The sequence below is a fragment of the Mytilus edulis genome, chromosome 9 (genome assembly GCF_963676685.1).
Source record: "Mytilus edulis chromosome 9, xbMytEdul2.2, whole genome shotgun sequence".
NCBI classification, from domain to species: domain Eukaryota; kingdom Metazoa; phylum Mollusca; class Bivalvia; order Mytilida; family Mytilidae; genus Mytilus; species Mytilus edulis.
The window spans coordinates 72,130,653-72,155,226 of record NC_092352.1 but is presented as its reverse complement, the minus strand read 5'-3'; the positions used below and the strand labels follow the sequence as shown (position 1 = coordinate 72,155,226).

The 24,574-nt window shown below is 31.3% G+C and overlaps 1 protein-coding gene across 4 annotated transcripts; it reads left to right on the top strand.

Moving 5' to 3' along the window:
• Positions 1 to 770: 770 nt before the first annotated feature.
• Positions 771 to 18,939, top strand: LOC139488973 (uncharacterized). 4 transcript variants are annotated; one of them, XM_071274966.1, is made up of 11 exons: positions 773 to 923; positions 2,390 to 2,458; positions 2,996 to 3,211; positions 4,418 to 4,560; positions 7,294 to 7,468; positions 7,837 to 7,947; positions 14,194 to 14,379; positions 15,119 to 15,253; positions 16,455 to 16,505; positions 17,360 to 17,438; positions 18,736 to 18,939. In XM_071274966.1, exons 1-11 carry the CDS (start codon positions 794 to 796, stop codon positions 18,914 to 18,916), a joined length of 1,476 nt encoding a protein of 491 aa, XP_071131067.1. In that variant the 5' UTR covers positions 773 to 793; the 3' UTR covers positions 18,917 to 18,939. The 4 variants fall into 4 exon arrangements, with proteins under 4 accessions (XP_071131069.1, XP_071131067.1, XP_071131066.1 ...); XM_071274965.1 differs by having other exon boundaries at positions 7,294 to 7,477; XM_071274968.1 differs by lacking the exon at positions 17,360 to 17,438 and having other exon boundaries at positions 771 to 923.
• The last annotated feature ends 5,635 nt before the right edge of the window (positions 18,940 to 24,574 follow it).

Here is a 24,574-nt window from a genome sequence, read left to right as displayed (position 1 = left end):
CTTACATGAATGATTGAACATCAAAATCATAATTTAATTTGTGTATGTATCTATAAGCTAGTGAGTGACCCTTTATGGGACCTTCCGTTTTGGAATTTTCTTTTGAATTTGTAATTACATTTTGCGTAGGCAAACAAGAAGGAAGAAATTCGACAGTTTTTTTTTTCATAATCGTTTAAATATAATTATCAATCATACTAGGCTTATAAACAAATACGGCAGGTGCGCATTGTGATTACAAGAGGAAAAGTTGGATTTCAGTTTCAGTAGATCTTACTTTGTTGAACATTTTTATTGTTTAAAATTGCTTTTATTTTGAAATAAATAAATCAATAACCCCATACTTTAGAGTTACATAGAAGTTATTTTGGTGGTAGTAACTTTAAATTATATGGTCGCATTTGTCTTACAGATTTTGACCTGATTAATAATTTTTTACTTTTACTGTTTTTAATTTGAAATATCAGCCAGAAACTAACAAAGACCAGAGGCTACTGACTTGAACACATTTATTTCGAACACGGTGTGCGCAAAGTAATGACAATATATAGCTGATCTAACCCTGTGTGCCAGGTGATCTCAAAAGAGAAATCCATATTTTATCAATGATGTTTTGACTATGAAAAAATAAATGTAAAACAAAAATAGGGCGGGGACACTTGAATCCGGATATCACGTAGGGCTTTTACAAGAAACGACATGATGCACTTTAATTTTACAGTTAAGAGAAAACCAAGTCTGGTTCATATACATATATAGTTATTTCCTTCCTGATCAGATATCGTAAAAGTACATGTTTATAAATCTTTCATTTAATCACTACTCAAACATGTGTATAAGTGTAAATGAAATTAGAATGATGAATTGTATCATACACATCTATGTATTAGGAAATTTGTTTTCTCAAACATATCCGTCTGCATGTAAGTTTTTAAAGTTTTTTAATGTGTATCTCTTAAACGTGCGGTGTCAGTTTCACTGTAAAAGAAAACAAAATAAGCATGTTATCATCTTAACCGATGCATTGTGGTAAAACAACAGTTAATGCATTCACAACATGTGTATAACTTTATTTTTCATGCATAATGCTACTGCATTTTCTTATAGCTTAAAGTCGTATGAAACTTCAAAAAATTATGCATATTTTTTTTTTATAACTAAAGGGCAAGTTTTATTATAAAACTTATGTTTATATGAAAATTCAATAATCTGTCCAAATTAAGGAGATCTTTACTTTTTCAAATTGCTTGCTTCCAACAATTCGCCGACATGTTTTCTGTATGCAGCTTGATCTTTCTCGTAAAAAGTGCGAATTTAACCCAAACGTAAGCATCGCTCCGACATCAAGATACACTATATCTTATTGTAACTGTCTTACCTGAATATCCATGCTTCTTTGTTGATTGTTTCCGAACGGGTGACAATCGTTAAACTTCGGCTTCAAAACACGACCATTAATATAAATTAGCTACCATATTTTCACAACAACTCTGACCGATTGAAATATTTGTTGACGATTACACGAAATGAATGCGAAAAAAATGATAAAATCGTGCACAGAATACTAAGTTTATGATATATGTATGCATTGGTTCAAGAATTGAATAAACATTATTTTACACCAGTCACTCGTTTTATATAACTTTAAAAAAGTAAAAAAATATTACCGAATACTAAAATCAAAAGCTGAAATAAATCAAACAAAGCAATCAAATAAAATAGAACTGTCATATTCCTGAATTGGTACATACATATCCTGCTGTCCAACGGTGAATTAGACATGGTTTTATAGCTAGCTAAACTTGTCACATGACTGTCAAATAAAATTGCATTCTATTTACAACAATTTGTGAATTTGATAACTCTTTAACGAAATGAAATATGAAAATATAATGAGAAAGTATGATGAGGTCATGCTTATTAGTTTGTTTGTTTGCTGGTGCCTTCCGAGACTTTCATCATCTTTAACTGTATATTTCTAAACAATTCCTAGCACCAACAAAAATAGTTAGGACAAACAAACCTTGAAATTGAAGTTGCATGTGCAAAATTGCTGCACGATTAATGACGTGTGAATTTGAGATGACGATTATACTGGAAATGTAAATATATGCTGATTGTTTTATTTGTTTCTTCTTATCTTCCGGTTGTTGATGCAAGTGAATCCACATAAACATGGGATATAGCTGCCAATACATGTTTATAAAATCATAAATATATTATATGTGACCGTTAGCGCACTGGTATTCAAATTATATTAGCCTGTTAGCTTTAACAATAATAGTAACATTAGTTAAATAGTCTTGACTATTTGTTTTTTGCAAGTTATATTTGTTAAAATGTTATCCAACCATACATAACAAAATGTATTTTTTTTTTGTTTATCTAGATTCAACAGAAGGTCTAAACGGTATATGGACTCAACATACAACATTACAATCAACTCCTTATACAACAGGTATTCCAACTGATGCATGTTATGTAATTTGGTCCTTATTGTGTGTAACTGTAGTAACCGAATTGTACCTGTTTATTGTTATTTTAATGATTAGGTGATTCATAATTTACTTTAAATATTAAACTGTATGAATTCAGTTTATGTCATGCAATCAATAATCCTTAAATTGTTGAAAGTACCAATTTTAATTTTGTGTACATATTCACCCCCGTCATATAAGGCTAACATATATCAACAACACAACAATACATAAGTCACATTTCTCGTAATCATGAACAAGGAAAAGAGTAAATAATTGTGGCTACTATTTTGGTACACAACAGTCAACATTGGCCATACAAAAAATCATAACATGCACACTACTCCTAGCATAGAACGTACTTGTGTTAGGAAACATCTTGAAGTTGAATTTAAATGTGTAAACTTGCTGCGGGACGATTGCTTCCGAGTGAATTTGTGATGAAGATTATACAGGAGATGAAAATAAGATAATGAAAGTTGCATAACTTTTTTGATTATTTTTCACATATCTTTCAGTTTTTTATGTGAGTGAAGTCAATCATACATGGGATAGGACTGTCGATAACTGTATAGATGGCTGGACATTGTCTGGAGAGAAGATGTTCAATTCATGTCGTTCAGAATCATGTCAGACTATAAATGCAAACAAAATTCTACCAAATGTAAAAAAGAAACCTCGTTTTCTTTGGGTGGATGGTTATGTAGTACGATCACCTGTCATGGAATATTACGGTAAAATATACACGTATTAATCAACAGCTTGATTTTTTTTACTGATTTTTTTCTTGTCAATAATTATATTTGATATGGGCATATCTATAACATGAACGGTAAAGGTTGTATTCATCCAGATGCCCATTTCGTTAGTGACAGCCAATGCTTTTCTTATTAAATACCCTAATATATTAAACACTATGACATTGTTTGAAAAGATAATAAAACCATAACCGTACCAGAAGTCATATATTGAATTTAACTCAGTAATAATGAAATACGTATATGTTTACATGTTTTATTATTCAAAATCACAACCGTATCAACTCTGTTCGAAGAATGAAATTCACAAATATGTTAATAGTTAATGCAGAATGGGAAATGTGATATCGGAAACGCAATTCCCCAAAAATTTGATTATATAATTAATTAACACAGGTGCATGTTCCTGTTTGCGATTTGATATTGAAAAACCACAAATGGTTGATATAGAAGACTGCCAATGATTGTATTCTATATATAATTTACTCTTGTTTACCACTGAGTTAAATTTTTGATTGATCATCGACAAGAGGAGGCAAGGCCAATCAAGAAACTCTTTCCAAAACAAGGAGAGAGGGAGGGAAACACAACACCAATCAAAATTCAAGGATTTATAGTTTTGATTGATTTCGGTTATAGATAGCATGGCAATTTGTACATTACAAAACATTTTTTTCCCCAGGATTATCAATATCAAGTTAACTAATGTTTATTCTGCATAATAATAGGACTTGAAAATAGAAATATGGTCACTTAGACTTCTCATGTGCAGCAATAATGTCTATGCCTGGAAAGGGGATTCGTTTGGCAATGGAGTTTTTACCGCTACGTTTGTTTTACAGTATTCCATCCATCATATGGTTATGTACAAACTACACTATACACATTTGTAAATTTTGAAAGCCGGTTTACGACATAATCCATACACTCTTTATCCATTTCGCCATCTCAGGATACCTTATAAAGATCGTGCTTCTTAAAAATGAGAATCCATATGTTCGCTATTATTACATCGGTTTAGCAGCGACAAAATTTTGTTTGCCAAAAAGTTTGCAAGTAGGTAAAAATAGAACTTATTGTACAAAGAAAAATCGCAACTATTCTTCATTTAAATATTTATATCTGTTTTTATATTCTTATTTCTGTATTTTTTTTTCTGAATTTTTTTTTTTTTTTTCATAGAGTGTTTGCATTTGGCCGACTTACGAAACACAGTGAATGCTTTACAATTTATGAAGACGCTGAATCATAACGGTGTTGAAAAATGTTCCCTATTTTGTAAACAAAATGAATTCCTAAAAGACAGAGACTACATTTTACTACAGGTATTTTTTAATAATTACGGTGCTTAATTGAAACATTTGTTTGCAAAACATCTTTAAAGTTATCAATTACATTAAATTATGCTTATATGTTTAAATACATAGGAATTGTTCATAATGTTGCCATTAACAAAAAAATTTTGCCTTAATTACATTTATAAATTTATAGTCAGTAATAGGCTTTATACATTGTCTTCTCCCTTTGTGTTACTTAAGAGATAAAAAAGATACCATAGGGATACATGTATATCAGGTCATTAGTTGAAAACAAAATGACAAGCAACGACAAAAAAGGAAAAACGACTTACACTTACATTACAGTACACAAAACATAAAAAACTATCCAATGAAACAATCAAGATGAATTATGTTGGGATAAATATAATAAAACAAATCTTAGAATTATCACCAAACAGGTATAACGTCAATGAAATTGAAAAATAAGAATAAATCAGGCCGAATTACCTGTCAATTTACGAAACATGTTGCGAAGTTTGTTTTGAAAATAGAAACGTTGCATTTGGTTTCAGTTACATATGTTACAAATTAAACTAAATTAAAGCATAATCTAGAAAACGACTAAACCAATAATAGATACATTGAACTGTATTCAATTTCAAACGTCATTGAAAGTAAACGCATGCACTAACTGCATTTGTAATTTAACGTGTTGTTTGGTCACTTATTGAATATTTTCCTTTATTCTTATACCTGGTATAACAATCATAAAAATGCATTTCTGTCTAAAACATTATAATGTTCAAATTCCAAAGAAGTCAATTGAAAACCATCTCTCGAAAAAAATGCATGGTCAATTGTATATACATAATATACTCTACAATAGAACTGTGCAAAAACGATATAGACTATTGGAATGACACTAAACTGATCGTGATAAAATCTTGTTTGTCGTTTCGTCGTTATCCTTTATAGAATTGTATGGTCTAAGTGTCTTGAACAAATGCTTTTTGATTTCTTCTTTTGTTGAGTTTTTCGTTGTCATTTTTTTTATTACGGAACGACTGAGTTGAATAACATCTATTATAACGAGTATAAACTGCATTTATAAAATATAAAAAGAGAGCATAATGTCCCTTTATGGAAATAAATCATGACGGTCGTTTTGTCCAATATCAGTAAAACGTATTATTATCTTGAATACAATATTTTGTTGCGATTACGTTAATTGACTGTTCTTTTGTCCAATAGCGTACTTGTTCGCAGGTTAGTTTGTGTGATGGAAGGATCTTTCGTGTCTAAAAGATATTTGAATTCATGAACGGAAAATTTAGATATGTTTATGTTATAAATCATGTCTGTAACGAAGCACTGAGTTCTTGTCTGGAGTTACCTGATGGAAATATCCAGTAACATCTGTGCTAGTAAATGAAATTAAAAACTTAAGCTATCTGACAATGTCAAAAATCGAAAAACCCAGCAGTATACAAAGCACAACAACAACAAAAACACTTGAGACTCAGTAACACAAATCCCACCTAAAATACAGAGATGGTCTTATGTGCTCTCGAAATGTAATCATATATCCTGCTTCACAAGCGACACCAGCCATGGTACTTAAATAATATATGATGATAAGTTATATCATGTGTTAAGCCATCGAACAATTATTCTAACGGATTGGACACTTATTGGTGTCGAACTCATAGGACATCTCCAAATTTATTATCCATCTGAAGTTAACATTTTCGAACCCTGAAACTTGATCAAATGCGAAATTTTGAAACTGAAACATGTTTTAAATATAAAGTATAGACATGACTGTAAAAATAATACAGGCAATTAAAAAGTACAAAAAAATATATATAAAAACATGTAATCCTGCAGCAAGTACAACGTGAACCCCTTTAAAACAAAACTAATGATGATAGCATGTGATCCATAAGAGTGTGTGTTGTTTCTCTTATTATCTTATCGGTCATTTGACATTTTGTTTTTTAAAGTTTTCGATATGTATATCCTTTAACTCCTGCGAGTACCGAAGCTACAAAGATGATGATTCTTGCGAGGTATACCAGCAGCGAAACTCACAATTGCAAGGAGTAAATATGTTCATAAAATTTGCCATTTAGATATATGCACAAGTATTGTTTACATTTTAATTCTTAAAAGATATAGTGTAAATGCTTAACGATTTGTCAGGGGTATGTTGATGCATCTCTTTTTTGTTTTTTTTTTACAATGTTCTGTGTTATTGAATCGGCTTTATATAAGTACAAATTAATATCTGCAAGTTGTATCAATTAGAAAGTCCAGAATGTTGATTGTTAATAGTGTGATATACAACGTATAGGTAGATAGCTGAGAGTGGAGAAATATCGTTATACACGAGTTACAGTGGTGAGATCTGTTTCTCTTATGATTTTTATCCTTCCTTTTCAAAGATTTGAGAAAAGTTGTGTACTTTTGATGTGACGTCATCAGACATGGTCGCCTTTTTTCATGACGTCACACTAAGAAAATTCAGAAGAAAAAAAAATAGCACTGTTTCACACGTCTTGTTGCCGATGCAATGTGAAAATTTATAGTGAGTGATGTTACAACAGTGGCAATCTGTGAAACAGATATTCCATAACGGTCATCCAAATTATAATTGAATATCGTTTTGATTTGGAGTACAGTGTTATATGAATCGTGAGTGTTTGATATGTATGTCAAAACATGAAAATATATCTCTTGTTTATATATTAACTGTGTTCTTAATTTGATATCAAATAGAATGACACTTGCTATTGCGTGCGGTATACAACACTAGCACAATGGAATACACAAGGCAAAATACAAAGGGTTTCTACCAAAAGCTGCGATGCACGTTGTGATGGAGACAAATTTGACAGATGTGGTGGCAGAAAAACCCTGTTTTCAGCGTATAAACTGATAGGACTACCGATCAGCATGATCAGTAAGGTTTTGAATATATAAACTATCTTCATTAATAACATTGTTATTCTTCATATTGAAATTCGTTGACTTTATATGAAAATGTTTCAATTACATTTGACTTCTTTTTTATACAACAGTATAATCAAATTAAAGCTTTTAATTTGAAAAGCCAACGTAGTCTTAAGTTGTTATATTTTTGTGTGTTTGCATAGTTAAGCGGGACTTGATATTGCATAAAACAAAACTCATGATAGGGTTGTGTATCCAGGCATCCAAATGCTTGTGACTCCAATTTGACGGTTGTATTAATGCTAATGCTGCACGAACATTAAAAAAAATGAAAAAAATAACATGAAGTAACAAACATTAATTTTATAGGTGATGAAATTGGAGGAAACTGTTTCTTTACAGTCGGCACTGGTCGAAACAGCAACCGTATTAGTTGTAAAGAAAGATTATCGTTAAAGTGTGAAGCGGTCATGACATTAGGTAAAAATTGTATAGCAATTGTTTTTACTCGACAAGATTTAACAATATTAAGGAGGTATGGGTGTCCAAATTAAAAAGGATAGAATTTGTTCATACTTTGAGAAAACGTAGTATTTATTGATGTATGTTCAAAAATATAATAAAAATGATAGGTCACCACGCATTTTTTCAAGCTACAGGTTGTGACAAAATGACACATTTTGAATGGATTATACAGGAAAAAAACATCATTCTGTGATTAGCAGCTAAACTAAATGATAGAATTGTAAAATAAAACACGAGACGATATCTTTTAGTAAATGCTTTCATAATATCAAAAGAAACAATAGGGTCACCCTGCGTTTTTTCCGGCTAAAATACTAAATAGCAAAATTCCATGAAGATTCCTTCAGAAAAGGCACTAATTCAGAGTGACCTCCCCTTAAAATACCAATTTAAAAACATTTGAGAATCAAGCCAAAATAATTTACACTTGTAAAAATATTAATATTTAAACAATGTAAGTAATAATGTTATAAATTTGTTCTTTTAAATGCAAATTGATATTAGTTATCTGCGTTCCTGCCTTAGATTTTGCTACAGTAATTGAAAATCTGGACCTTAGATAATCGAAGATGGCGAAAGACACCCATACCACCTTAAGTAAGAATGTGAAAATACATATACATTATTTCAATAATTTTGGGTATAAGTTACATCACAACACCTTTTTTCTGCCATTGGTGATCTGAGCCGAATCATCCATACCAGATCACCCCAGCTTGAGTTTCTTTGTTTTGCATGCTTTCCTTCGTGTTAAAACATTTTACGGGAATACCTTATCCACAATAAAACTAACAATTATTTATTGAGTATAAACACACCTTCACAATTTGTGTAGAAAAACTCCATTGTGTATGCTTGGATTCGAACCCTTCACATGAGAAATCAACCCACGACACATACCCCTACACCAGGACGACTAGATACCAACTCTCATTAATTTTACATATTTAAAGGGAGCAAGATACTTTCATAGGTGGGGCAAGTTGGCAGATCTTTATTCAGTCGGATTTTCACCCTTTTATAAAAAAAAAGGCGAGTTATCAGACTGATTGTTCAATTGGATTTTACCCTTTTTTATAAGTGGGGCGAGTTGGTAAACAAGAATGGGTCTATCTTTTAGAAAGAGGCGATTTAGTGTTCGGGGGTAATAAATGGTATATATTTTATAGTAATACATAAAGTATATTTAAATGGTTGTGAGGGGTTTTAAACTCGATATTATTAATTGTAAATATGTTTTCGTCTAATTTGAAACAGCTGGGATGTAAAACAGTTATCCCATTCGGACTGGTCATCAGGGTGATCTTACACTGACACAACGCGTCCTCATAGGATAACTATTACATATTATCGCTGCAAATCAGCATTGTTTACGTATCATCATTATAAATAATTAATTTGTTTTCTATATAGTTCATTCTTAAAACTGCTTGTGTCAAGAATGAACTGTTTGCTCTAGTGATATACATTTAAATATATATACCTCCGTTTTCACGTACAAAACAGGGCTAGGTCTTAATATAACAGAAAATAACATATTTTAGTTGGAATTATTTTTAGTTCATGAATGAAGTTTGATGAACTGAGAATAATTAGACCACGAAAAGTGAGGTTATAAGTTTTAATTGCCATATATTTTGGGGACAATACACATTAACGTGTAGTGTTTTTATTAACTATGCAGTGAAATATTCCTGTAAGTGAAACACTTATTTCGATCTTTTAGAAATAAACCTATACCTTCGCCATTATTATCACTTACATTTTGTTACTGGTACCTTTTTAGTTACCAAGAACCAAATCAGGAATAAGACAAAATTCGTGCGATGTGTTTTAGCTTTTGATTTTGCCATTTGAAAAGGGACATTCAATTTTGAATTTTCCTAGGATTTTTGTGGTTTTACTTTTGATTGTTGTAAAGCAAAACCTGTCCTTTCACCACGAAAGTTATATACTGTATGCTAATTTGACTCGTGATGATGAAAATATGAAATACCCCTATCTATCTTACCATGTACGTATTTAGTAACAGTCTTTATTGTTCTGAAAGCCTCTGAATTATCGGAGTTAGTTTAGTACAGTTCCGTATTCAGGAATTTGTATTCAACTTCATTGACTCTATATTTACGTTTGCTCTCATTCCTGTTGATTAAAACATATGTCGATTCGAAAGTGTTGATGTCGCGTTTCACTACATAAGACACACCGGGGACGAGATTGTATCAGTTGTTTATCGTTTTTTGTTTTGCTATGTCAAAATGTGTCTGTTTGAATGGCCTCCTTGGTATCTACAAAACCTCTAAAGAACTGTTTAGTATGAAAAAGGAATACATTTTTGTTCTTTTTCATTGCAATCGGTTACGAATGATCTGTACTTTAACAATATATATTTACAAAATCTTCGTTCCCTTGGTGTATAAACAATCATACACAATCATGGTACTGTATCTACAATATGAATTAACTCATTGATATAATATTCCGAAGTTTGATTTCGCAAAATGCTACATTGTACTCCAATATACAGAACACCAGTGTTTCTGTATGAGACTTACCAAATTTTGATTGAGTTTATTTGTAATATACCTTTTAAGCTCATATGAACGACATTGCCAGAATTGACACAGTTTTAAATGCAAGTTGTGTCTGTTATAAAAAAACCGCTATGAATAGAGAAATTCTTACTCCAACAGAAATGTTCAGAATCATGATATTTACCCACTGTCTAAAGGTATCAATAAAGGCAACGTTAGTATATTGGTGTTAAAAAGTCATAAATAGATTGAGAGAAAACAAATCTGGGTTACAAACTAAAACCGAGGGAAACACATCAACTATAACATATATAAGAGGAAACAAAGAAACAACAGGAAAACTGAAGAGTAACAAAAACAAACGTCATCATACCTCACTTGGTACAGTTAATTTTAAATAAAATGGTGGGTTGATATGGGTTTAATGTCTTTCTAAACCTGCCGCATAATGAATATGCCAAAACAAATATCGCTGAAATGACAACACTACGTGACAGAAACACAGCACAAGCTCACGCAAGAACATTCATCACAGAGAAACGCACTAACACATAACATAAAAGTCGACACAACATAAAAACTGCAGAACAACAACTGAATGTGAAAAATGGCACGCGCTTCCGTAACAAACATGCAATCTAGAACTTTAAAAAATCATTTTCAATATACTGGTCCAAAGCATTTTAATATTATTGATGTTATGGAAAGGCAATTATATATATATATAATTATTCGAACTACAAACAATAATACATGACACATTATCCAATCGATACCATAACATGCATAAGATAAACATAAAAACTTAATACATGAATGTTGGATGTACAAAATACCGAGACAAATAGCAGAACTGCCAGACTACATCTTATAGGATTTCTTAAAAGTCAATTATTTCTTTTTTGTTTTTTATTTTAAAAACTCTAATAAAAAGAAAAAAGCTTCAATGCGTAAAAATTAATACAAGAGCCACACATACGTTATGCTAGCTTAAATAGTTATCAAAGGTACCAGGCTTATAATTTAATACGCCAGGCGTGCTTTTCGTCTACATAAGACACATCAGTGACGCTCATATTAAAACAGAATCTTAAACATAAAAACATTAAATCTGATGTACAGTAGTTGTCGTTTGTTTATGTAATTTATACGTGTTTCTCGTTTCTCGTTTTTTTATATAGACTAGAACACACCCGCGAAATCGCTGGCATTTACAGCTTGTGACTATTGTAGGATGATTTTTTTGTCAAAGATATTATTATGGAGAATTTCATAAAAAAGGTATGAAAAGCTCTCTCCCTTTTTCCAAAGTCCGATATTTGTTTCCTTTCTGTTAAATTCAATTATTTTGTGTTTCTGGCCTCAGACCACAATTATTTTTCTCCTTTGCTACAAAGCTTCTTTTGGTAAAAGTCAAATCAAATTTAAAATTTGCACCGTTTCAAACATGAAATAAATGTAACTGCTTATATATAGACCAAAATATGCTTCTAGGATCTTTTTTCTGTTGGGAGCCTTATTAACATAACAATGGTAGGATATGAATCTTGTATAAATGACCAAGACCGACGAAGGCTAATTTGAGGGGGGTCGGAGGGGTCCTGATCCCAAAATCCCGGGCTTAAAACCATGAAATCCCGAGATACAGAATTTAAAGAAACTTCATATCCCGAAATCCTGAAATCGAAAAATATATTCCCGGATCACGTAATTAAGGATCAATCCCAAAATCAGGAGCTTAAAAACACCCGATCCCGACGCCCCTAAAAAGGTCCTGCCTTCTTCTAATCTCTACCTTACTTTCAGTTTTGCCAAATCACTATTTTCCCTTTCAACAATGAATTTGTATGCCCCATTTATGGGCATTATGTTTTCTAGTCTGTGCATTCGTGCGTTCGTTCGTTCGTCCGTCCGTCCATCCGTCCGTCTGTCCCGCTTCAGGTTAAAGTTTTTGGTCGAGGTAGTTTAAGATGAAGTTGAGCATGTTTTACTTATTTATGCAAGTGGTATGACCTCTTAAATAGTAAACCTTTCAAAGAAAACAGTAGACAGAATAAGGGACTTTCTATACTAACATAGAAAGTCCCTGACAGAATACAGAGAGTCTCTATATATTAAAGTAGTATAATCGTAGTTTACATGTAGATAAACGCGAAAAAATAATTGTCCTCTCTTAGGAGGTATAATAGTTGTAATTCTTGCGATCTGTGATATGGAGAACGCTCTAAATGGCTTGTTTTGTTTTCATTTTTGTTATCTATCATACAATTGGTTGTACTTGTGTCACATGTTTTACTTATTTTAATATATATGCAACTGGAATGACCCCTTTAATAGTAAACATTTCAAAGAAAACAGTAGACAGAGTACAGAGACTCAGAGTCTCTTAGACTATATATTAAAGTAGTATAATCGTAGTTTACATGTAGATAACCCGAAAAATAAATATCCTCTATAAGGAGGTATAATAGTTGTGGGCCTTGCGATCTAAACACCATGATATGGAGAACGCTCTGATTGGCTTATTCATTTTTCATTTTTGCTATAAAAATCTTCCATACGATTGGTTGTATTGCATGTTTTAAACCGGAAGTCTTATCTATGACTAAAAGTCAGTCTGATGACGGAATCATATCCGGACTCCTTTTTTGTCGTTTTTCTCCCAAAATAACTCAATCTGAATAACCGTAAGAATGGATGACAAATGCGACTATGCATGTTACCTATAGGACACAGAGGCATGATGATTGATTTATTATGGAAGGAAGAGAAGCGACACACAAATTGAGGTCTTCTCGTTTAATAGTATAGATTAGACCGTTGGTTTTCCCGTTTGAATGGTTTTACACTAGTAAATTTGGGGCCCTTTATAGCTTGTTGTTCGGTGTGAGCCAAGGCTCCTTGTTGAAGGCCATACATTGACCTATAATAGTTTACTTTTTTTAAATTGTTATTTGAATGGAGAGTTGTCTCATTGGCACTCACACCACATCTTCCTATATCTATATAAAGCCAAATAATTACAAAGTTGAGGAGCATGGATGACCCAAAATTCTAAAAAACTTGTGCCAAATACGGCTAAGTGGCAGATGAGTCCTTGTTTGAATAATGTTTTTTACCAATTATGTTGGTCTTTTCTTCTTCTCTCCTAACAACTATAATAGAAACAAAGAAAATTTAACTTGCAAAAACAATCAGCAAGACCGATTTTTCAAAAACAGGATAAAAGTAGTAAAATTTCAAACTTAAAGGAAAATACAAACAAAGTATCTTATCAAATACAATGAAATAGGAAAATTAAATTCTGAAGAACATAAAGAAATGGATGGATTTAACCTGGTTTCTTTACAAACATATTTCGTTAACTCATGACTGATGTGATTGAAGTAATTGGCCTTTAAAGAAGATTTTGTTGTTTTGAATATAGTTCATTTGTACAGACTATATTGTATGGTGTCGATAGAAAATGTAGAATATATATCATAGTTTTTTGAAAAATCTGAATCATTTACATTATCTACTTGACTTCAAAATAATAACATTAAATGTTCATCAAAACAAGGTTTGCGTCCATTGTATTGCATTACAGAAATAGTTTGCTTAGGTGAATGTGTACTTAAGCCTTTTATTCTACATGTTCTAATGATGTTAGTGTTACTTACAACAGACGGCAGCAGGATGATTGATGTTAAATGTGTCGAGATTAAGATGAATTGGTACGATGCAAGAAAAAGATGCAACATGTTTAAAAAATATATTCAACTTTTTAACAACAATTGTGATAATAACCAAGAAATTGCAGATAAACTATGGCACAATAGATTCGTTAAGGAGAGGATTGTTTGGAACGCAGGTACGTTTTTTTTTCCTTCATACTTCAAATAGATGTGTTATACGATAATACTATTATAAGCGTTTCCTCTTTTTTTAAGCACCCTGATAGATGATGTAAAAACGTGTTCTTGTAATCATTCACGCATAGAATATGGATAAGAATGGCATTTTTGATCTTTTAAGATGTTTGCAAGAATGTCTTTATATGCATTCATTTTTAATGTGTACATGTAACTAGGTTTTATTGATGTGCAGATACAGTCTTTTTAATATTGTAAGATTACCTTATGGAATATACTGAGTGTATGGCTTATTATTTCTAAAAAGCAAAATCCCTAAAACACTGAAGTCCTAGGAAAATTCCAAACGGAAAGTGAAGAGGCAATTGCAAAATCAAATGACAAAACGCATCAAACGAATGGACAACAACTATCATATATTATTCTCTTCGGATTTTGTCTAATGCTTAGTCCGTTTCTGTGTATGTTACATTTTAATGTTGTGTCGTTGTTCTCCTCTTATATTTATTGCGTTTCCCTCAGTTTTAGTTTGTTACCCCAATTTTGTTTTTTGTCCATAGATTTACGAGTTTTGAACAGCGGTATACTACTGTTGCCTTTATATATATATAAAGTATAGTCTAATGATATATACATGCATGATATCAAATCCGAAGAAATTCATTGAACAATGCTACTTGATATTGTTTTCTTTTTTTTTATGTCCCAATATGAACTCGCATTTTTCGTCTCATTAAGATATTCCAACTGATAGATATAAGACAAGTGGATACAGTTGTCTAGCAATGAAGCTCACAGAAGATTCAAATTACATTCTGACAGCTCAGAAATGTGACAAAGAGTATCATTCTCTATGTCAGAAAGACGTCTGGGGTAAGTAACTCGACTTAATCTTGATTTTTCTCTTTTTTTCCCTAATAAAAGCAAACGCGTTTTGTTAGGAAAATAGAGATTATTTCAACAAAATACAAGTGAATCTAAGGTTATAATATTTTGACTTTCACGACATATGATGCATGTGTATCATGAATCGCTTAACACGTCAATGTTCGTTTGGGAAGTGATGCAGAATCAACATTTTCGACTTAAAAATTTATCGGTATTTGAAAGAATATACATCCAGCAACGTAGATAACATTGACAACAGAAGTATTAGCGTCCACAAAGGAAAATTTAATAATGCTTCACAAGAAATCGTATATTTTGTAAAGAGTTACTGTGTTAAAATGAAATATTGTTTACTTTTTTATTAACATTATTTTTATTTTATTTAATATTTCTTTGATTGCAACTGATAATGTAATTTGTCCAACAAATTTTTTTAATGTTTTTGTTTAGAATGCCTGGAGAATAATCATGATAATTGTTTATGTAAACACATGTGTTCCATTTGTTCCGTTAAATATTCTGAATCCTCAACTTTAATGTATGTAGTAATGATACAATATTGACCGTTAATCCTTACTTTTGTTTACATCATTTGATTACATATTGTTATAAAAGCAGTTTTTGACAGTCTAATGCAATCCTTGTTATTTTTTTGTACTTATCTTTAATAAAAAAAAAGTACAAATGTTAAATTTTGGGTAAAACTAGATATATATTTTCCTGCAAAATTTTCATTAGAATGTATCATTTTAAACAGTCACAGACCTGTTATCATTGTCAACTGATTAACCTCTGTTATTTATTTACCCTTAACTTTTAACAGTCTTTTAAAAGGTTACTTGATAAAAATAGAAAACCAAAAAGAAACAGTCAAAACCCAGACTAACAGACTCTGAATCTTAAGTTCAAACTATTTATTTAAAAAAACATAGATATTTTTGTTGCAAAACACAATTTGCTTTTTAAAATCATGGTGAATAAATAGAGCAGTACCGTGGTCAATTTAACACATTTGTTTGACGATGCACATGCTTTATGTTAATTAAGCCATTAAAGAATATGGCACACCATAAGGACGTTTTCAATAAAGTTATCTTCGAGGTTTGGATATTACTCATATTTGAAAAAAATAAAAATATTGGCGGATAATCATGATAAAATATATATAAAAAACAACTATTTGTAGATACAGTTGTTATACCAAAGACCAACGAACAAGAAACAGAGGAATTGAAAGGTAAATAGCTATTTATATAAATTTTAAATATTATTTGATGAGTAATACTGCTGCCTACAATCGGTGTTTTACGATTATAGTCATAATGATTATATATTCAAATGAAATTCACACATTTAAAACATAAAACAATGCTTCTATAAATATTGCAATGCTAAACAGTGCATGTTAAAAGAGACCCCATACAAGCTTGTGCTTATTTTGTCTAGGTAAATGATAAATTTTTAGCTTAAATTAAAGTAATTGCCATTTAACATCTTTAATACATTACAATTTGGAGTCAAAGTAACGTTGATGTAATGCTTTGACATGTAATTGAAGAAGAGGGACAAAAGATACCAGAGGAACAGTCAAACTCATAAATTGAAAATAAACTGGCAACGCCATGGCTAAAAATGAAAAAGACAAACAGAAAAACAATATTACAAATGACACAACATAGAAAACTAAAGAATAAGCAACACAAACCCCACCAAAAAATGGGGTGAACTTGTGTGCTCCGGTAGGGTAAGCAGATCCTGCTCCACATGTGGCACCCGTCGCGTTGATCTTGTTATAACCTAGGTCTGCTTATAAGAAAGACGATATTAATTGAAAGTTAATTTGCTGGTAGTGTCGGTTGAACCACATTGATACCATGTATTGTATCTGTATTATACTGAACTAATTAGAAATTTAAAAAAAAACACTGACCATTTTATGTTGAATATCTATTTGAAAAACACTTAATTCCGAAAGCAAGTACAGCTTATAGGATATAAACAATTGTATCAATTTATAAGTAGAGGGTGTCTCCAATAATAATGTTTGACAATTAATGTATAAAGCAATAATCTGTTTAATACCTTATTTAGTTAGTATGTTTGTTGGAATAGCAGTGGCATTGACAGTGTTTCTAATACTATTGATAGTTCTAGTTGTCTGTATCAGAAGGTAAGACCGTTATTCTTGCTTCCAGCATTCTTAAAATACTTTGACCGTTTAGCTCTGTTCGATAATTTTTTGCCACAAAGAAAAGTGCACGTATTTTCAATTTGTTAACAATATTGGAGATATCGAAGTAGAAGATGTATTTAACCCGATTTGATAGCTGGAACCAACTTCTGAGAACAAGGATCTACATATTCATACAAGAGACAAAAAAGTTGTGCATTAACGCAATCTCAGTGGACGTATATTGTAGTAAACTAACGAAACGTATCAGATGCTGTTAACGTGCGGTTTATTTGATAGTTTATTGCTTGGTATGCTTCCAACTGTCAAAAATTTAAATAGAATAAATAATTTATCATGAAACAAATACAATAAGATCAAAATGCTCACCATTTGCTCTTTACGAGGCGTTCGATAATATTATATCTTTAATTTATATACGCTGAGCATACTAAAAATTATAAATAAAATTTGTATGGATGTGAATTAATCCTCTTAACTTATTCATGCGTATAGTTAACAACACATTGGATGAAACGATTGCAACAAGTTATCAAATTGCTTCCGTTTATAAAAAAAGTGACATTTAATAAAAGTATATTTTTCATTGCATGGTTGATAAATAAAGATACAAAGGTTACTCTTTAAAAAGCTAAACTATTACTTTTAATGATTATTTGTCAAAGTTTAAAAGACAGAATTTAAAATATGAGATAGAATAATTACCCAATAAGAATTATACTTATAATGATTTTTACACACAAACACTGTTGCATCTACACAACCAAGAATTCACCCACGTTTTTTTTTTGTACATGTCTACCCTCGTATTTATCAGTACTGTTCGACAAGACAGCAAACTCGTAATGATATACTTTATGTTACTTCAGTACTGTTTATTATTATACAAAAACGGTACATTTACTATTTCTATAAATTCAGTACTGATTTTGACAGTACTGTTTCAGTACTGATTTTGATAGTACTGTTCTTGTAAAGGATTCGTCTTTTTAACAATTACTGCAGGGACTAAAACCTGCTTTAATCTACCATACATTTTCGGGTCAGTGTCCACAATAAGTAAATGCGTACTAAAATTTACATTTATTCATTTTAGAGTAAAAGTACACCTTTCATAATGATGAAATGTCTGTGATTTATAGATTCGGTAATTTGCATTTTTGAATTCAATGTTGGTCTAAAAACAACAAGGACATTTTCATGTTTACGGCACGAGAACTCTCACATCTTCTTTGTTAAAAGACTGTTTGATATTTTTAGTGTTTATTTTTTGTAGACACAGATTTAAAGTTGTAGTCACGGAACCTGCAGCGATTAGCAACTCTGATGATGAATATGAAAATGTGCAAGAAAATGTCAATACAGACTATCATACGTTGAATCTGGAACTTGTTGGAGAGACAAATGATTATTCTACCCTTCAACCAAATGTTCCAGATTATATTGAAATACGTTGACAACGAGAAAGAAGAAATAACATCTGATAAAAAAAATAGACAATAAAGAGGCATATGTAACTCAAACTTAATATGTTGTCTATATACAGATTATAATATAAAAATTAAACATGCAAAGACAAGTCAGAAAATAGAATGACACATATTCAAGAAGTTTGATATTTTGAATTGTTTTCTTTATTTTTGTTTGTTTCAATACAATCAACAATAGGAAAAAATCTCTTAAAAAGTGATGTCGATATTTTAAAGACGGCATGATGTCTATCATGTCCATGTCACCAGATTAAATCCTTTAGTTTGATTTCACTTACTTCATTCATTATCTAAAATATTTAGTTTGCATTTACTGTTTACTAGTAGCAGTTTGATTTGATGATGTCCCATACAAGGATAAAAAGAAAGTATTGAGGTAACATAACCGTGGTCATGCAATGCAAATATTGCCTATAACGGTCTCCTTTTTGAGGCCTTTGGCTGTTTTCCGCCGTTTGGTCAAGTTGTTGTCTCTTCGTCACCTTCCCCATTGCACTTTTCAGTTTTATCTACTATATATACTATGATATTCCATGCCAATTGCTACTTGATCATGTGATGCTAGAAATAGTTATAGTTTGACATTTTTATGTTTTCAAATATATATGATTTTCTCATCAGGGCAGCATCTGATTATTTTTTTTAAATAGACTGTAGTACTACAAAGGTATGAAAACCACATTTCAGAGATATTGGGCGAAACACAAACTTGATAACTATTTTTCTTCTGTACATTATCTATATATTATGAATTAAAACCTTTGTATTGGATTATATTATACATGAGATAAAGCGAAAGATACTAATGGGACAGTCAAACTCATAAGTCGAGAATAAACTGACAACGCCATAACAAAAACCAAAAAAAAAAATGTAAAGACATCTGTAATATGTGTCATTTATCTTTAATTTGTGTATTCGTTTTGTTTCGTATCGATATATTCATGCTGTTTTTTAGCTGACTTTCACAGTTCTTTTTGATATTTGACTAGCATGCCATTCTCTGGTTAAGAAAGGATGGAATATCTATGAAACTACATGTATAAACTGCGACAAATGTTTATTTGCCCGAACCATCTGTTGTGGATTATGGATTCTCTATATGACCACAGTAAAAAAGATAAACATGTAATAACATGTCTTTAATGAAAAAAAAACTAATGTTCACAACAACTTTCAGCTATTTGTCATTTCCTCAGATACCAATTCTATCATAATAGTAAACGGCACAGAAAAGAATAAAACAAATAATGTTTATGTCGTATGAGAAATTTTTAAAATCTCTTTATATTTTACAAAATGATGACACTTTGATAACTGTCAGTGAAATCTGGATGACTTTAGGTAATTTAACAATCTAGGTCTACCAAATATGAATATACATGTTCCTGTTCATAGGGGGGAAATCGTCAGTTGTTATATGTTGTCATATCTTAATAAGTTACGTTTGAAGAATTTGAGATCACACAAGTATGTGTAACGTTATCTGTGCAATGCATTTACAACTTATGTCGACTTGATGTGATGTTTAGCTTGACATAATGCAAGATATTGTAGACCTATCATCGTGTCCGGCAGTCTTTTAGTGATTTGGCCGTTTTGAATAAATGCGATAAATATGTACTTGAGGTCATTGTACAATTGTATTTCTGTAATTTGTGTGGTATTTTTACGTTTCTTAAGTGTTGTGAGAAAAATATTTTTCCTCACTAATAATATATATTTTCTCGACAATATAAATAGATGACGTCACCGTTAACAGAAGACGTGACGTCATGAAACTCATATGAAATTTATCAACCCACTACAGATCCGTAGGGGAATACCACTTGACGTGTTCAACCAATCACAATAATTTATCGGCGGTGCAATAATATTCTATATTAACTCGTCCCATGGTATTTTAAGTTAAACAATTATTCTCTGGAGACATCTCAACTTCAGAAAACAAAATAGTATGTGTTATATCTCTACTATGTTTCAGAAATATATGCCAAATTTCTATAAATAGCATTTTGCAGTACTTTTGTATATCCGTGACCAAAACAGGGAAAAAGTAAAATCTGTAAATAAGTCATACCTCATTTTTGTCCTCAAAGCTCTTATACTTCGTGCTCTATTTATTAATTAACTTTATGGTTCTTTGGTTTTGTTGGGACGCTGTTTTGTTTTAAGTGCTTGACAATCTAAATATGTATGAACAAAAGGTTGCTCTTTAAGAACATATCTTCGATTCCTATCTATCTTTTAGTCAAAGATGATGCTTACAGTTATATATTGAATTTACCACTTTTTTTATGTTAAAACAAAAGTGAATAAATAAATGATTGAAGCATATGCGTTGTATTTTAAAGAATAATAATAAAGAACAAATCGGTAATTACTAGGTGGTGCTCTGCTGGTTTCCACGGCCAGGATGAACTTGTCATTAAACTTAGATTTGAATTCAAAGACAGTACAATGTTTGTCTTACAGGATTATATCTAAATGACGTCTATTATCAGTGAATTTGTATACATTTTTTAAGGGCCAGCTGAAGTACGCCTTGGGGTTTGGGAGTTTCTCGCTGTATAGAAGACCCCTTTGTGGCTTTCAGCTGTTGTTGTCTCTTTGACACTTTCTCAATTTCCATTCTCAATTATATTTCTATATTAAAAATAAAAACCACATATATGAATAAAAAAGTCTTTGCATCATGATGCAGTACGACAGGGAATCTCGTCCATACTTATATTACCTTACACGTTTCTTTAATAGTACCATTTCGTGTTTTCTTACAAAAACGCTAGGAATAAATGTTCCTGAATTCACAAGGAAAATTTTAAACTGTTGTAAAAAAATGGTGATTTAATACTTGAAAATATCACATTCAAATGATGTATACATGCAGTTTAACTGAAAACAATGCAAGGGGTAAGCACAATTTACATGTGCGGTACAAAACAATAACAAGTAGTAGGATGACTACCACCCTTATTAGTACATACATGTAACTGAGGAACTGTTTGGAGGAAAATTCGTATTAAAAATAAATAATACAATATAATTTGATACAGAAACCACAAAGATGAACTAAAATGGGTGTTTATTTATAATGTTTAAACAGAATATTATTGTTTTCTAAGTGGATAATTCCTATCAATTTTCCTTATAATTAGATACGTAAAGATATTGAAAAGATGAAAGGTCACGTATAGTCACAAATGCTATGCCTGAGAGTTGAAGAGAGAATGGAACTATCTCTACTCGAGGCATCAAATTAAATGTTTCCATTCAGACCAAACATGGCTGCGAATTTATGTTATAAACTCATGCAGTACAACCACATAAACACCACCGATTTTTATAAATCGGAAACTAAAAACGAAATTGTTTGACATATAAAAGTATTACAAAATCTCACTATTCTTTGAGAGTAAAAACTATACAAGTATTAGGACTAACGTGTTTATACAAATAATTGCGTTTAGTGTGTTGATTGTTAAATTTTAAATTTACAATTTTTCTACCAATAGTTATCTTTAAGTGCTTGAACAATTGTTGTTTTGTTTGTTATTCTCAAGTCTTCATGAACTTTGAGAGCGGATGTTAAATTAAATAAAAACCACATTGTGTATATATTTCCGTGTATTTTATTTTCTATTTTGACATCCATATTGAATGCAAAATATTTGGCCACTATGTTTCTTCATATTTGTTTTCTGTTTGGATTTATGTATTCAGTAACAGGTAGGACAGATTAAGAAGATAACTAAAAAATACACATATATTGTATTCAACTAAATAAGAATATGACATATATATGTATCATTGTAATAACAAATGAAGTAGACAGCGGTTGCCGAAAAGTATATGAACATGCAGGTACTACCATATTTAACAAAAGAGACTAATTTGCTTGGATATAAGCTACTATAAGTTACATTGCGGCCTTCAATATTGCACAACATTTGTATTAATCAAACATTGGAATTGTTTGATTGTTGGCGTTATACGTATAATCAATGCACAGAGCCCTTTGTGGTATCATGCAAATAGTATGGTCTGATAAAATATAACTGAACTCCCATAGGAATAATTGTTATCGTTGTAAGATATGAATGGAGACAAACATACCCTGAAATCAGAGGGTATCATACTTATAACTCACTCTCAGTATGTAAGTGAATATTAGACACTTGCGGAAACTAGGTTTATACCTAGGATTACACTTTAGACTTACGATTACAGTAAGTAATAACTAAGTAATTATTTATTATAGTGACATGTGTATCACAACATACATTTATACAATTATATACATAGCAATTTGATATTTACACCCGGCCCATTGGACCTATATGTCAATTTAGCAATATTAAATCATATCCGAAAAACGTAAAAAGTTTACAAAATAAGAATACAGAATTAGACGTAAAGTTGTTTTTTTCTATGAATGAAAGCTGAATTTACAAATATTGCAGTTTGAATTTTATAGTATTTCAATAAATGTATAAGTTTTTCGCTATTGTCACTAAAATTGTCAAATGCGGCCATAGGTAGAAACCTTTGTCTAAGTTTGTCATAGCATGGACATTTTAACATAAAATGTTTTTCATCTTCGACCTCTTGCTTTTTACACAGTTCACATATTCGGTCAGGTAGAGCTTCATTACGGAACCTTTCAGTCTCTATGCGTATAGGAAGAATCCGACATCTTAATTGGGAAAAAGCCGATCGTTCTTGTTTAGACAGATTTGGTGTGATATACTGTACTAGTTCGTAATTTTTTTTGAAGATCACAAATGTTCGTAGTTTCGGTGATAAAGCAGTTTTGTATTTCAATTCACTTTTGGTATAACATACAAGTTTTTCTTTAGCTTCTTGTATGTCCACTGTTTGTTTTGTGACATAGAGGTTACTTAAACCAAGTTTATTAAAGATTTCCATAACTTGTGTGCACCATAATCCATTATTCTTATACTCCCACTCGAAATCTTTTTTCGTGAGTCTCTCGTCGTCCATAAGAATGAGACGATTCCATAGGCGTACCATATTAACCAATGTCTCTCCGTTGGTGGCAATCAGCCAAGTTCACTATTTAATGCTATAGTGGTTGCAAACCGATGTAAACCACAGAAGTAACGTACTGCTCTGTTTTGTGTCATATCAATGCCATGATAAGTATTGTAGCCCCAAACATCACAGCAATAATCTAAAACAGGGCTGAAACAGAAGTTAAACACAGTTTCAAAGATTTTTAAATCCATTTTTTTTGTATGAATGAACTTTAGAAATAGCAGCACCAAGTGCTTTACCACAGGCTTTGGCAAATTCATCAACTGCAGCAGTATATGTAAGTTTTTCGCTAAAAACAACGCCCAGGTACTTGTATTGCTCAACGATTTGTAGTTGTTCATTTCCAATTTTGAATGTTGAACTGGTCCGTGGAATTCGACCTTTCCGGAAGTGCATAACACTTGATTTGCACTATTTACGTTTAATCTCCATTTCTCACACCATTTCTTAGTCAAGTCAAGAATAACTTGCATATCGCGTTCGTTTTCATTCACTAAAGCAATATCATCGGCGTACAACAGTATACTGATTTCTTTCATTTTCTACCGGGATATCCATGTTCAAACT

What these genes read in the sequence shown, in the direction of transcription:
- LOC139488973 (XM_071274965.1), top strand. Translation starts at nt 794, where the DNA reads ATGTTTATAAATCTTTCATTTAATCACTACTCAAACATGTGTATAAGT. An exon ending in ACCTGTCATGGAATATTACG is followed by an intron (nt 3,212 to 4,417) that starts GTAAAATATACA and finishes TTTTTTTCATAG; the next exon opens with AGTGTTTGCATTTGGCCGAC. An exon ending in ACTACCGATCAGCATGATCA is followed by an intron (nt 7,478 to 7,836) that starts GTAAGGTTTTGA and finishes TTAATTTTATAG; the next exon opens with GTGATGAAATTGGAGGAAAC.